General features: G+C 39.0%; 1 protein-coding gene across 13 annotated transcripts in view; it reads right to left on the bottom strand.

Annotated features, from left to right (window-relative positions):
- The window catches only part of PTPRM (protein tyrosine phosphatase receptor type M), an 840,386-nt gene that overhangs the window by 458,435 nt on the left and 365,227 nt on the right, over positions 1-16,724 (bottom strand). For all 13 annotated transcript variants that reach the window (XM_054460379.2, XM_054460383.2, XM_063653925.1 and 10 more), the window contains exon 5: positions 13,165-13,280. In XM_054460379.2, the coding sequence (XP_054316354.1) occupies positions 13,165-13,280 (116 nt within the window). The remainder of the gene's footprint in view (positions 1-13,164; positions 13,281-16,724) is intronic.

A 16,724-nucleotide genomic window follows, 5' to 3' on the forward strand; every position in this document is an offset into this window, starting at 1 on the left:
TAAGAAAGAGGCAGCCCCTCCAAGCACTGGCAATCTACATTCTTAATAGCGTGACAGAAGGACCATAAAAAATGATGAAGGATGGGCATTGGACTGTTCTTTACCATATGAGAGTTCACTGGGAGAGACAGCCTAGGACACAATTGTTGGGAACAAAAACCTCAGACTCCTTGCAAAGCACAGCGACCGAATGTCCTGGGTTGTTAAAGAAATCACTGACCCATCTTTTGTCCACTTAGTGAAATAACCATAATGATGATGCCTGAGAGGAGATATCTGACCGGGTTAAATACAGCTCTTTATAAAAGCAAGAGTATCCTCAAATGTGCATGTATTTCAATTTAAGCAGGCTAGAAAAAACTACTGATAGTTATTTAAATTAGACTTACAACCTTCTTTATGCAATGGACTAACTCTAGGACTTCTAAATGAGCAGTAATTTACCAGCAAAAGATACATATTAAGTCTTTCAGAAATAGTTTTGCAATAATCAGAGCAATGATTGAAAGAAATTGAGGTCTGGGAAGTTAGCAACACTTGCAGCAAAGTAATCAATCTCAGGCATTTTGGAGCTGCTCTGAGTGCACAGGCATCAAGGAGCTCTGAGCCAGTCCCCCTTCCTCAGACATACAGGTGGGGATTAAATGGCACTTTCATTTCTTCAATAGTGAAAATAGTCTGTATTATCCAACTTTCAAATATGCCCATTTGTAAGATATTGATTGAAATTCTTACCACCGACATCACTAATAACATCAACAGGGCCTGAAGTAATTTTGTTTGAAATATCTTATGCAAGCTAAATCCTGTATTAACTGAACATCTCAAAGAAGAGTCTACCCTTTATATAGACCATAGGTTTGATTTTAATAATTAACATAGTGTTGACCTTTGATTTCTAGACCACAACCAAGTTAACCCAAATATTTATCAATTTGGAGTAGTGTACTAAAACTAAAAATTCTTACTTGTATCATCATATGCTAGCAATATATATTGACAAGTACACGTTAAGTTGGCTAATGAATATACAGACAGCCAAAATAATATACAGATATCCAAAGTTATATCCTATTATTATCGGTATATTCAAGAAGAATTTGATTATGGAAATTTGGAGCTTCATTTTGTTATTCAGACATAGTTCATTTCGTGATATATTCATAATAGCTGAATAACATTATTTAATAAACCCGTATTTAAATTTCATCTAGAAGTTAATCCAAATAATATAGAATATACATAATAAACGCAGTAACTAGAAATGCCAGCAAAATTAGAAGTTGTGTGGTCTTAAAATCAAATATCCCAACTGTTAACTGGGTTAACTTGGCCAAATCAAACTAAGGAGCCCAACACTGACGAACATTCTTTCATATATTTAAAGGTTCAAACCTCTGCAAAACTAGGTCTCAAGCCAGTTCACTTTTAAACTGTAATTATAGCACTCTAGTATGGGGAGGCATACTAGAGGCAGTGCCTGTGCTACCTATCAAATATGATCTAAAAGACCAGGCTAGTCATTCACATGGCTGGTTAATGACGTCACTTTTCCTTAGTCAACATGCCTTAAAATATACAACTCTTCTGAAAACATAGTTGAAAGAGGATAAAGATGTAAGATAAAGGAGGTTAAAATCCCTACAGTTTTGAATTTGCATAGGAATTGTCAGTATGCACTCCAGGGCACAGTTTGTCTTTAAATGTGTGTATGTGTGCATACCTAGATATCCTAGCTCTCTCCAATGAGAATATCCAAAAAAAATAAACAATAAAATAAATAAAGTAGTAATGAGCACCTCTATGTTCAGACTGTAATTTCTAATGGCCATTTCCCACAGGAAAACAACCAGGATTCCCTGGAAAAATGGCCAATTCTAGGTCTGAAGTAGAAAATGGAAAATATACACCTAGAATATGTCATCACACCAGAAAGCAAAGAAGCTCCCTGAAATGGACCAAGACAGGAGTCACCCATGCAGAGTAAGCCCCACTGGAAGGCTGGGGAAGACATGAGCAGCAATAAAGATATTAAGTGCAATGGACTGAAACACATCAAATGTGTTCAAACACAAGCTGATGACGATGATGCTGATGATGACAACAATAATTATAACTACCTTGGTCACTTTTAGGTGATGACAGTGAGTGACTGATAGACCAAGACCATTCTGCAACTCCTAATGAATTAATGAACCAAGGCAATGATCATCAATGGCTGATAATGTTATGGGATCCTTAGGGTGTTGCTTCACCACCCAGAAACCTCTGTGGCCAGTGGCACCTTTACCTGAGTTTTGTTCGGGCCCAATGGGCCCACTTGGCCTGGCAGGCTGCACTTGGCTGACACTACTGACCTGGATTCCAGGCCCGCCAAGGGCAAGTGGAGAGGTGAGCAGTGTGTGAGTGAGCGAGCATGGGATCTGGCCACTGCACACAGCCAGGCACACTGGTTGTGGCGGGATGGGCAGCTCCAGGTGCCGGCATGGGCACCAGCTCCCTGCAAGCAGCTTCCAAGGCTGGCAGTGGGGAACGTGGTGGCACCCAGAAACTTGAGACACCAGGAACTGCAGAGCCACAAAGAGGGTGTCACAGCCCTGGCTCAGGGAGCTTCGAGGCCTGGGCTCCCTGAAGGGCTGTGTCTTCTCTCCTTCTCTCTTTCTTGTCACCCACAACGTGGTGAGCAAGGAGTGTGTTTCAGCCCTGCTTGTGTTATACCCCTTGCAGCCCTGCCATTTGGTGGGTCCTGAGTTCTTGTCCTGCATCCGGGAAGAATGAGGTATGCAGACAAGTGGAGGGTGAGTAAGGTGAACAGGAGCTTTATGGAATGACAGAATAGCACAAAGGAAACCCATAGTGGTCAGCTGCGCTCCACAGTGAGGGTGTCCCAACAAGTGTTTAGCTCTCAGCAGAGAGGAGACGCTTGAGTGGGTAGCTCCTCTACACAGGCAGGTCATCCAGTCAAGTGCTCAGCTCTCAGCAGAGAGGAGACCCTGGAGTGGGCAGCTCCTGTCCCCAGGCAGGTCTGCCTGAGTGCTCAAGTCTGGCTGAGTCCATGGATTTTATGGGCTTCAGAGGGGAGGAAGTGTGTACTGATCGGTTCATGGGCACCAAAAAGCACCATAATTTCCCACTCCCGGACTGCAGGACTGACAGCTCCCAGGCTTCAGGCCTTCCCTGGCTTGAAGGTGGGACTTCACCGGGGAACTCCCCCATCTGCCCTGGAGCCCGTCTGCTTCCTGTTCATGGTACCCAGGCTGTTCATGCTGAGGGGCACCTGCAGGCCAGTGCCAAACTGCCCTCAACACCCCCTCAGCCTTCCTCCCATGCTTGTCAGTGCCTAAAGTCAGGAAGGGGCTGAGGCGGCAGGGGGCTGGCATGTCAGCGCTGCCCTGGGCACACACACATCTGGCTGGGTTGCAACAGCACCTGGGTTTGGCCTCAACTTTGCTCCAAGATTGAAGTGGGCACTGGGAACAGGGAGAGGCCAGGCAGTGGAAGCAGGCACTTTGAAGCCTGCAGGTGCAGAGGTGTCTTCCTGGGTCCCTGAGAGTGCAAAGATGCCCAGGTCCACAGCCGTGGCTGGGTGGCTGCAGCTGTGCCTGGGAGGGCAGGGCTCCTGCCTTCTCCCAGCCTCTAAGAGCACAGAGATGCTGGGTCTGCAGCCACGGCTGGGCAGCCGCAGCTGCGCTCAGGGAGCATGAGGTTCCTGCCCTGCCAGCTCAGCAGTGGGTGGAGCTTCTACCTATTCCCAGTTCCTGCCAGCCCCATGAAGCAGGCAGCCCCAACCATGGCCATCTCTGTCTTCCTTTCTCATGGGATAGCCTCGGATACTTGGAAGCAAGAAGAGCAAGTGAACCTTCCGCTGAATATAATAAAAGAAGAAAGGAGGCTTTCCCAGAATGTACGGTTTGTAGGCCCAAAGGAAGCAGACCTTAAGATTAGTGGTGATGCCCTTCCTTCTCTTCTGCCCTCCAGACTGACACAACCTGACCAGTAGTTTTAAAAGTCCAATTTCAGACACAGGGAGAGTGGGAGGAAGGTGAAGGTCAAAAAACTACCTATCAGGTATTATGTTCGCCACCTGGGTGACAAAACCACTTGTACACCAAACCCCAGCAACACAAAATCTACTCATGTAACAAACCTGCATATGTACCCTCTGACCTAAAATAAAAGCTGGAAAGAAAAAAATAAAAATAAAAAGTCCAATTTCAAGTCGAGGCCAGGAGACCTCAAGGTTGCTATGGAGGAAGGGGCTCTCTACTGCCCTACCTGTTCCTGCCACATCCTACAGCACCTGTTGCTTACATCTTTTTTTGGCTTAGTTAGATAATATCACAAAGGAAAAATTATTAATTAATTTCTTCTAGAGTATCCCTAGACATGTTATACTGTTTCATCAATATAAAAGAAATCTTTATTTTTAAATAAAGGTAATCCAAAATCATCTAAGTTAAAACATAAGGTATACGCCTAAAGGTTTTCAGTAGCTTCAGTCTGATTGTTCAGTATATTATATAAATATAGATATAGATATTTAACTGACTAAAACAATAATGGATGTGATTTTAACTACTCAAAATTTTTTAGAGCAAATGGTTCCCATAGCAACTAAAGACAGTCCTCCTTTATGCATTTCTAGTATTTTCTGGGATGCTAAGTGATGTTAAATTTATGCTTTAATATATATGGCATAAAATACCCAAGTTAAGCTTGTGAAGGGAACCATAATTTTACTTCTTTTCATATCATTTTGTGGCTTTTATACATAATAACAAAATTGTTCTGAAATACAGTTGTGATTTTTTTCCTTATAATCAACAAATGAAACTAAAAGCCACCTAGAGAGGTTGACCAAAAGCGTATATCCATAGCACGAAAGCCAAGGAAACATCACATACATACAAAAACAACTTTAATTGTACATTCTGATCAATGCTATCATTTAAATTACATGATACTTATGAATTCATGAGGAACTATCTATGTCTTTTTCTGCAGTACTAAAGATGCATTATGGTTACAATACAACATAGACAGCCTGGGTTCAAATCCGAGCTCTTGTGATTAGCAATGCACCATTGGAAAAGTCATTAAAACTTTCTAAGCCTCAGCTGCTTCTTCTATAAATGGACATATAATAAAATTCTTGTAGGGATCAATGAAAAAAATGCCTGAACATCACCTACCAGAGTAACTAGCACATAGCAGTGTTCAGTAAATGTAGTTGCAATTACTTTATTTCAAACACACCTGCTGAAGTCAGTAACATAAACACTATTCATATAATTTTTAATTTATTCATTCAAAAGCCAAATTCTATGGTAGATCAGTGAAACTGTTCCCAATGAAAATCATTGTAGGTTATAAAAATCTCAAGGTTTCCCTCTTTTCTCTCAGAAAAAGTTCTAAAATTATCTGAGCTCAAAAACAAAATGTGAGCAATTTATCAGACTGGAGAAACATACTTTTTTCATGATTGCGTAGCTCATATCCAGCTTGGTGGAATTATATGTCAAACTCTCAAAAGAAAAAAATATATCAATCTCTAGGCCAACAGCTAAAAAACTGTTAACTCTAAGTAAGTTTTTTTAAGAAAATTAAACTTCTCAAAGGAAGAACTCAAATGGAATTACATTCTTTACAAAAGGTGGATGGGGTACGTTTAATTCATCTATTACTATGACACAGGTCTTGCTATTCTGCAAACTCATACGGAATATCCTTATTAAAGGTATATTTCTTATGTTCAGGGAGATCATGGAAAAAATAAAGGTATGTGTCTATAACATTTAATGTGGATGCTATGGCAAGAAAGTTTTTAAAGGAAGAATTAGGAAAGAAGTTTTATGACAGAGTAAGAAAACCTAGGCAAAGGGTACAAGAAATGAAGGTTTAGGAAAGATGATATATTGACCATATTTGCTTCTAAAATTACTCCAACATATGCCTGTTTTTATTAATCAGTTTTTGCAACTCTGCATGATATTTGCTATATAGCCTGAAGCAGCAGAGGCACCACTACGTTCTATGAATTGCTCCTCTCATCAAAGACCATCCTCTGAACAGGAACTGTAGGCCTAAAGCAATCATCCAGAGAGAAACAATTTCCTCTGTGCTTGTTTTCCTGCTCTAACTACGAATCTACTTTTGATGCTCGCTCACCTGAAGGAGGTACACGACTTGTTTGGGTAGCCAGTAAGCCCCATGCATTAGCAGGTATTCACGGAGCATTTTGCTATGTGACAAGCACTAGTCTAGGTGCTCGGTTGTACCAGTGTTTTTAACAGTATAGCAGTCCTCCCTGTGCCATGGGAGACACATTTCAAGACCCCTAGTGGATGCCTGAAACCATGGACAGCTTCTGTCATGTCTTGCACAAACAAACAATGCCTCCTTGTACATCTTAACTAAGCACTTACCATGCACTGTGGCTGTAAACTTTTGCAGTCAGAGGTACAACAGCAAAACTAGAACGAATTTCTTTTTCCTTCTTCACAATTTCAAGTATAGAAGATTCTTTCTTACTATAGATCTTGGCAAGCAGTGCATACAATTTTTTTCTTTCCTTATTAGGTTGAGCACTTTCACCTTTTCACTTGAAGGAAGCACTTTATGCCTTCTCTTTGGCATATCCAAATTGCCGTCATCACTACTCCTGTGCTTTGGGGCAATGGTTAAGTAAAGTAAGGGTGACTTGAACATAAGCACTGTGATCCTGAGACAGCCTATCTGATAACCAAGACACCTCCTTAGTAACTACTGGGTGGGTAGTGGGATTTGTTGGACAAAGGGATGATTCACGTCCTCAGTGGGACAGGGTGGGACAGAGTAACTTTTCATCGTGCTGCTCAGAATTGTGCACAATTTAAAACTTATGAATTGTTTATTTCTGGAATTTTCCATTTGACATTTTCGGACCACATTTTCATCGACCACAGGTAACAGAAACCATGGAATGTGAAAATCTCGGATAAGAGGGGACTACAGTACTTTACAGTAACATCATCTGATTTCCTTTTCTATTTGTATAAACTAATACACATTATGGAATCATTTTAAAAGGCTATTCTGGTGCATTACTTATAATAAATGCCAAGCACTGCTTGCAAAACAGTAAAACTCTCAATTATATTGTGCTATGATGGATCTTAAAGTTCTAAATTTAACACAGGTAAATCACAGTAAATCTGAGACTATCAGGTTAAAAGGCTAATATTATTTGAGATGCAAGATCACTCAGTGAAGAAAAATGTCCAAGAGAAAAAATTCATGCATTTGTAAATAAATAACAATACTTATACATAAGTATAAACATGTACATATATATACAGACATAAACATATTAGACATATAAAACTGACTTTCAATAATAAAATGGAGCTACCTATAATAAACATAAAAACTGGATATACAACTGCACTAAAGTTTCCTACATTTTCTGGGCTTCTGTTTTCTCGTCAATAAAATTAGGAATTTAATTTGAAGATTGCTCCAAATTCAGAGGTTACATAATTGTGTAATTTTAAAAAGTAAGATATTTAAAAATGGTATGGACCTCTAACATCTGTGAAGAGAAAGGGGTTATTTTCCAGGTTTCCACTGCCAACTACTATTCACTCAACATGCACACCTCAACCCCTAGCCTAATCAAAGATCATGTTCATCCACTGTTGAAAAGACATCGCTCCTCCCGCCTTGTCTTCTGCATTTTGTCCTGGAGGCAGAACCTTTGTATTTCCCACCCACTCTGAACGTGATGTGGTTGCTAACAAGAGTAACGAATGCAGGAACCTCTACAACGATTACAAGAAATGAATTAAAGAGCAGAAGTTACAAAAACACCAAAATGGGACCCCAGGCAGGGGAAGAGGAAGGCAGTGGCCCCCATGCCACAGGTCTTGTAACTGCATATGCATGAGTCATCTATAGGTACATAAACACTAGCTAGCTTTGGTTATCACCTTCATTTACTGAAAAGTATTATAAATAGAAAGTCCTGAGAGAAACAAGCAAATGTAGGCAAATAATATTTGGAATACTGAAGAAAGAACAATGAAGGTTTTAATACAACCATACATAGCTTAAAGGTCAGTGACTACATAAAAAATATACAACATCAGAAGTTGCCCATCAGCAAACAAAAATTATTGATTTTTATTTGTTTATTTATTTTTGAGACGGAGTGCAGTGGCACGATCTCAGCTCACTGCAACCTCCGCCTCCCGGGTTCAAGTGATTCTCCTGCCTCAGCCTCCTGAGTAGCTGGAACTACAGGCACGTGCCACCATATCCAGCTAATTTTTGTATTTTTAGTAGAGACAGGGTTTCACAATGTTGGCCAGGATGGCCTCGATCTGATCTCGTGATCCACCCGCCTCGCCCTCTCAAAGTGCTGGGATTACAGGCGTGAGCCACCGCACCCAGCCAAGAAAGTACTTTCAAAAGTATAAAAGTGTACAGAAAGTATAAAAAGAAAATCTCAAATTCCATTTTCTCTTTTCAGTGTTATATATATACACACACATACATACAGTATATGTATACAGACACTGAGATATTTTCAAAATGTGGGCTCAAAAAGTGATTGGAGGGTTGATAGCAAAAATTACAGTAATATTTTGGGTGCTTGAATGATTTCCATAAATACATTTAATTTTAGTATCTCACACTGTTGCAGTCCATGTTTATATGAATAGATTGCCATATCTGATAACATATCACAAGTATCTTCAAGAACTGCATTGCACATAGGTTTTTCAATACAAGAAAAGAGTTCTACAAATGTTGTCTTCCTACTGTCTGGAAAATTTTTTAAAGTATTTTGTAGCTGTAACAATGGATGCGCTCACACACTGGGTTTTATTCTATTGTTCAGTGTTCTAGAAAAAACAATCCCACTTGGCAACATAACCTGTGTGGTCCACAGATGAGACGAAGAAAATATAAACAGATGGGACACATCTGTTAATCATAAACATTTCTTCATTAGTGTCATCATCAGATTTATTTATGTTATGTTATTATGAAAGACTCTGACAAGGGTTATATTTAATCTATATTTTAAAAAATCAAGACCTTGGTCATTTTTCACAGGTATGGATCAATATGACATGTAATACATATAAACATTATTTTCTATGGTCAGGATGACACCTTGATATTAACAATCTAATATTGGTCACACCCAAATTCTTCTATCAAAGCATAAGTGCACAATGCCTATTCATCTACCTTCCAAATTCAAGAAGACGGTATAGTAGAGTGGAATTACTTAAAGGTGAAATAAAAGTAAATAAACAGAGTTGTATTATTGCCAGCTATGTCATTTTTCTTTGTGACCCAGGACAATCCTAAACTTCCAACTCCTCTTCTATAAAACAGATAAACTACCATGGGATACAACCATGAAACTTTGTGCAGAATACCTATTGTGGGCCTCAAAAGACTGCAACACAAGTATTAAAAATTATTGTAAATAGGTCGGGCATGGTGGCTCACGTCTGTAATCCTAGCACTTTGGGAGGCCAAGGCAGGTGGATTGCTTGAGCCCATGAGTTTGAGACCAGCCTAGGCAACATGGCGAAAACCTGTTTCTACAAAAAATACAAAAAATTAGCCACGCGTGGTGGTGCACACCTGTAGTCCCAGCTACCTAGGAGGCTGAGGTGGGAGGATCATCTAAGCCCAGGTGGTCGAGGCTGCAGTGAGCCGAGATCATGCCACTGCACTCCAGCCTAGGTGACAGAGTGAGACCTTGTCTCAAAAAAATATTGTAAATGATTATATTCAAAAACACCAATGTACTCCCAAACAAAGATGTATTATTAATTTCTAAATATTGACTCACTCTTGAGAGAGATTCGAATCACAGAAAAAACTAAAAATAAGTTTTTTCTTCAATTTTCTGCCTGGATCTCAGGATTATTTTGAGGACCCAATGAGTTTACATGCAGACAGGCGTTAGTGTATTACAACTCTAGATTAGAAAGACCTGGTCCATGACGAAAGGTTTGCATATCTTCACAACCTCTAAAGAATAGCCTGAGAAAATGTTCAAGGGGGAGTGAGGGGTCCTGGGCAAGAGGGCAGAAAGGGCTGTGCAAAACCAGCATCTGCTGAAAACCTTCATCACTACTGGAAACTGCTTTGTACACACATAGATTAATAGAAACCACCCTTGCAGGTGAAGGACATGGGTCTTATTTCATAAGCTATTAATAAAATAAATATTTCCCCACAAAATGCCTACCCAACCAGGGAAAATAAATTATTTAACAGTAAAATTATTCTAACATCACAAAGATTCACTAACCAAATAGTGTCCTGATTCCAGGATAAAGTAAGTTTCAGTAAAAAGCTCAAAGTCACAACAGTTCTATCTGTGTCATCTCCTTCTTGACAGTGCAGTGTAGAAAGCTGCAGTGCAATAAATGGTCACTGAAGACAAGAGGGGTCAGAAAAGACTCAGCAAGAGAAAAAGAAAGGCATTAAGGGATGGATTGTGAAAACAACTACCAACACTATCATTCAAATCTAATGAGAAAAAAATCAAAGATCAGTACATGGAAAATTAAACGTTGGGGTCAAACTGAGGCAACTGAATACAGGTACCAGTTATACATTATGTCTGCCTTCTTTCTTTCCTGATTTGGAATGTGTGTTGTATTTTGCTTCACACTAGTAATTTCCAACCCTGGGTGCACACTGGAATCACTTGGAGAGTCTTTAATAAAACATTGCGTGCTGGGCCCCACCATAGACCAATTAAATGAGAATCTGGAAATAGACAAGACATTTGTGAAAAAAAAACAAACCAAAACAAAACAAAACCCTTCCAAGTTGTTCCATAGTAGAGTTAGGGCTGAGAACTTTGCATTTAGACACTTTGTTTTTCAAACCCCAAAATTGTAAGTAGCTTTCTCCATACCACATGACAAATTATCTTTAAAACTAAGTTACTGGATGTGTAAGAAGTAGTGAAAGATTCCCAACCCAAATAAGTGCTCAAGTTTAAGCAGGAGCACACCAAGTCCAGGACATTTACAAAAATAAAAAGAGCAAGTCATGTCCTCAACAAACCTTAAATTCTTGGGAATATCTAAGATGACTCTGTTGAGGTGAGAGCTTAGATTTAATATAGTACTTATATTGTATTCTCTAGACTCAATATAGTATTTATATTGTATTCTCTCAAGTAATATCATAAATATTAGGAGCAAAACATATTTTTCCACAAATAATTAAGATTTCTAGAGATAAAGGAACAAATAGTTTCATTTTTATAAGGTGCTTAATACTCTGCAGAAAATGTCAATAGAAGATGTTTGTCTCATCATTAATTACCACAGATGGCCAATCTTGATTGTGTTTAATACCAAATAGCCATTATCTGAGAAAACAATTCTGAATTCTAACATCAAGAGTTTAAAACAACTGGAACGTAGGTTAAAAAGAGAAAAAAAATTTAAATACTGAGGACAGTTTTCACAAGCTGCAAAAAACTCTTAAGTTAGCAGTTACAAAAGTTTTACAGACAAAGAAGAAAGTAAAGATGAACTTGGAATATACAATATAATTCTCTGCATACACTTCCTGGCCAGCAAAGTCTCTAAAAGGGACAGTAGGATATGTAAAAATAGAGTGACACTGGGCAGAGGGGGTGGAACATCCTGGCAGAGAAAACAACAAGAAGCCTCTCCAGAATGCATTTCCCATCTGACAATGCATTGCTGATTAATCTTGGGACAGTACACTCAAATGTCTCCCATTTTCCCCAGAAAGAGAAGAATAAAAATACTGTTGGGCTGGGTGCAGTGGCTCACACCTGTAATCCCAGCACTTTAGGAGTCCAAGGCAGGAGGATCACTTGAGGCTAGGAGTTTGAGACCAGACTGGGCAACAAGGGAGAATCCATCCCTATAAAAATGACAAAATAATTACTCAAGCATGGTGGCATGTGCCTGTAGTACCAGCTACTTGGGAGGCTGAGGCAGGAGGATCACTTGATCCCAGGAGGTTGAGTGAGATGGTACCACTCTACTGCATCCTGGGCAAGAGAGGGAAACCCTGTCTCTAAGACAAATACAAAACAAAACAAATGACTACTGATTTACATTGCAGTGATTAAAAGGAATAAAGGATTTAAAAATTACAGAGTGTCACACGAAGTCTCCCATCACAATCATAATTACACTGCGAGGCATGACAGGATGTGGAGAGATGGCGCGTGCAGAGACAAGGCCAGCACGCATGATGGAGCAGAAGCCAGTGTGGAGCACAACTGTGTACACAGAAGGGTTAAAACCCGAAGGACAGTTCAACTCAGTAGCAAACTAAAAGTAAATAGATAATACTTTAAAAAAAAAACAAAAGAAACCCACACAAAACAAAACAAGGAAGGATAAGGACAAAGAATCAACACCACTCAAGATGAAAAATGAGCAGCCTCCAGATTAATGCTTAAAAGGAAGAAACAAGAATGCAATTGGAGAATACCAAGGCGGGGGAAATCCCAAACCTAGAGCTTAAAGAAGTAGGTGGCATTCTGGTTAGAAGGGACAGGCAATTTAATCCCACTCATTCTGTCAGGATTCCTGAGAGCATGGATGTATTCATGCAACCCTCTGCCATGCAAAACACATATGGTGGAATTTGAATAATTACAAAACAAGTCACACAATTGATCACTACACCAAAAAAATATAATTTAAAAGCTCAAAAGTAAAATATGTATTATTAATTTCTAAGTTTAAGCTTATAGCTTGGAAATTCAAATGACAAAAAGGCCTATGAAGTGTTGTGTGGTGTGTATGTGTGTAAGAGAGAGAGAGAGAGAAAGAAAGAGACTCCTTAGATTTTTCTCAAGAGGAAGACTTAGGAGAAGAGTGCTATATTTTGTAATTTAATAAACTGCCGTATAAGTAATTTGACAATCAGATCTTCCAAGCAAGATGACTAAGGAAAAAAAAAGGAAATTCACAAAAGATGTGTAAACAAAAATAATTAGCTTTTATAGATTACTAAGTAATCTGGCTACTTATTAACAAAGAAGGAAACTCTTACACTAGGACCTGAGTCTGTTTCTCTGGGTTGCTCCTGCAGGGTGAGTGTATTCTTCCCGCTGGACTCTCATCCACTGATGAAAATGAGTTACTGTACCTGTAACCAGAGCCTGTCTCCTGCCACGGTCCTGCCGATGGCACTGCACTGGAAGGTAGCAAACTGGCCGGCGTTAACTTCCACATTCTGAATCCGCAGGAAGTGAGGAGTCCTGGCTACATAAAGAAAAAGAATGAAAGATATTAAAAGTGGAGATTTGTAACTAATATATATCTTCTTCAATCTATCTGCAATTTTTGGCCTTTCAATTTTGTTCACCTTGGGAAAAAAATAATGCTTTTGCTTATATGAGCTTTAAAGATTTAATTATAATTTAAAAAAAAATCATTAAAGGTTTTGGTATGTTGTGTAAAAGAATAACAAAAAGCCAAGCATTCTGGAATAGAACAAAACAGAAAGGAGATATTTTATTGTTCCTGCTGTGCAAATTATCATAGCTCAGCAGTCTTCTTGTAATAACAGATCTGTATTAATAAAGATTATACTGAAATCTAATTGATGTTTTGAACAAAAACATATTAGATATTTATACCAGCAACATGAAAAGAACAGTAAGAAGTTAAATGATGTTGTCAAGGAAGCTTTTCAAGCCAAGTACACAGCTGTACATAATATATATTTTAATACAACTAACTGGTATGCAGCATTACTTATGTAATGTTTTTCAGCTACCAAAAATACTACTCCTTTAGACACACTCTGTGAAATGATGCTGAGACTGCCATAACATGGCAATGTTTGCTGATTCTTATTTCCAATTCAAGAACTAAGAAGGATTCCAAATGGCGAACACCATTGTCTCATAATGTACATTGTCCATATGGGACAGCTGTTTACATAAAGGATTATTCTATTTGGTATGAGAAGCACAGACCAATTTCTGCATCACACTGAAAACAGGTGTCCAGGAACTAGGATGGTAAGTCAGGACTTAAATTTTATGAAAATTCTACTTTTAGGAAAACATTCCCTTATTGTAACAATGATAGAGTGAAAGAGTAACAAAGCGGGAAGGGTGAGCACAGAAGAGTGCTTCCCACAGAAGAGGTGGGAAGCAAAGAGCATGACCATACTTTCTAGGAGAGACAGATAGATCTGGATAATAACTAGAATACATCTGTTATGCCTTGCCAGCTCTTCCCCACTGCAAATGTGTCTTCAGCCAGTCTAGGCAGCTTCAAAAAAGGGTGCCCCACTACTGGGTAGCAAAAGATTACAAACTAGTGCTCATATTAGCCTGGGCAGAACGTAATTAGCAATGGAAGTTGAGTTACTACTTCAGAACAAAGAACAAAGAAAAACTTAATTTAATGTCAAAAACACACAGGAAAGCCCCACTATTAATTTGGAGGCCACTAATAATTCAGACAAAGTATTCATGATGCTCAGCATGCAAAATGTTCTAAATAACTTCCAACAAAGCAGTATAACCATGGACCATTGTTTCTTAATACTAATATATTAACATACAACTCTATGATCTCTGCTTTTCACTGACTTAATCAAATTACCCCTTGCTCAAGAATAACATAATTATGTGTTTTTAAAAGATCTCTGCAAAAAGTCCCTAAATGAATTTCTCTTTTAGTCTTTGTTCCTGAAAAAGTCAAAGACCCATTGTTTTTAGAAAATGGAACAAGGTAACCTTTATTGAGTACTTACGTGCCAAAAACTTTTCCATTGAGTACTCACAAATGTTCTGTGAGGGAGATATTTTCTCCATTTCCAAGATGGGGAACACTTATGGGTACTTGGCTAGTAAGTGTAAGAAAAAGAACAAACTCCAGTATATCCAGCTCCAAACACCAGGCTCGGTTTATGAAGCCACAGTGCCTCTCCCCAGACTTCCCACCATCTGTGCCTTTCCTTATCTCTTCATCCCACTTGCAGTGGCTCCCCTGGGTCTGCCTGCTGGAATTTTCAAGGCATTTCTCAAATGCTGTTCCTTCCATGAAGCTTCTGTAGATTCGCTCACCTTGTGGTTAGGCCTTCTAATATCACAACGGCCACAGCGCTTGATGCAACAGAACTTGATGTTATCGCCTCACACACAGCAGATACTCATTATCATCATTAAATTCATATTACTTAAAATTATTAAAACAACCCACCTATCCTTAAAGACTGTTCATTTTAGATTTCAATTTCTGTAGAATTCTACTCTCTCACTCTCATCTGATACTAATGAAATTTTACCATATAAAAAACTTTATAATCATTATGATTTTAGGTTTACCTACACCACAAGTCCCCAACATGAATAGAGTTCACTAAGAATTTTAAGATTTAACTCAATTAATAGGAATATATTAGAAGCCAAAAGCTGTTTTCTTGTCAAGGAAATTTAAACAAATTTCTTCTAATAAATCCATTTTAGTACATGTGTCATTAACTGGAAACATTAAAAAAAATTCCCCCATGAAATAATTCTAAGCATACTCCCAAAGCTGTGCAAGCTGAAGCTGGATGACTTGATAAAACTTCAAAAGATTAATCACCACCACTGTGTGGGCCACTCAGAAAGCCCACTGGAATACCTGCCTCTTCCACATTCTGCTCCAGGGAGTAACCGTGGCTGTGACACTACTATCATCACTGAAGACGCTTCAAATCCAACACCCAGAAATCACAACTGGCTGCCTTCTGGACTCAGAATCTGAGTTTATAGTTTGCTCCAACCATTACTCTTTGATTTCTTTTTGTTTCCTTGTTTTAATCTAAATTCGCTCTCTTTTACAGATTTCTTACCTTGCAATTTATAACACAAATGTCTCTGCACAGCAATCAACCCACTTTCTTTTTTTGAAGGAACTTCTACATAGGGAAAATATGGGGACCCATTCAGATCCCCAGAGTTGGTATAAAGATTATTTTAAAGTGAAAACATTTGAGCAAAAGAAGATGCAGAAAGAAATCATATCTGAACTTCAAGTAGCTGACTAAAACAGAGCTTTCCCAGAAAAAATAGTTGCCATTGATTCCCCTGTAAGGGAGTTGCCTAATTCAGCTCCCAGGTAGACAAACTGCCTGTTGCCATTACCATCAAAAAGCCTGATAGAACTTTCTACATTTTCCCACTGAAGCCCTAAAACCACTCCCCAATCTTTTGTTAAATTTGGAATACAAACCTTTATCTCTGGTTATTTAGTGAGTTTTCCATTGCTGGGAACTCTGGCCTGCAAATGTGAAAATAAACTTTGTCTTTTCTTCAATTAATCTGTCTCTTGTCAGTTAATTTGCAGGTCCCCAACTACTGGACCCAAATCAGAAAAGGAAAAGTTTTCCTTCCAATAATATCTGAGGACAATGCCTTGAAGCCTCATTCCACATGTTGACCAACCCCCGCCTTCCATCTCCCTGTGGAGTGTTAAAGGCTGAAGTTATCTGCCACACTCAGAACAATAGGTTCTCTCCCTGGTGCTGGTCTCTCCAGTGGATTTCCCAGACACCTAATCCTGCTCTCCCCCAGCTACAGGTTACTACAGCAAGCTAGGTCTCTAACACAAGGTGTCTGGGTATATAGCCATTTCTTAGGATAACTTGGGTTAAAGGGGTATTGCACTCAGGGCCACTATTCTAAATTTTACCCTGCTCAGTTA

This window comes from Pongo pygmaeus, chromosome 17, assembly GCF_028885625.2.
Source record: "Pongo pygmaeus isolate AG05252 chromosome 17, NHGRI_mPonPyg2-v2.0_pri, whole genome shotgun sequence".
NCBI lineage: Eukaryota > Metazoa > Chordata > Mammalia > Primates > Hominidae > Pongo > Pongo pygmaeus.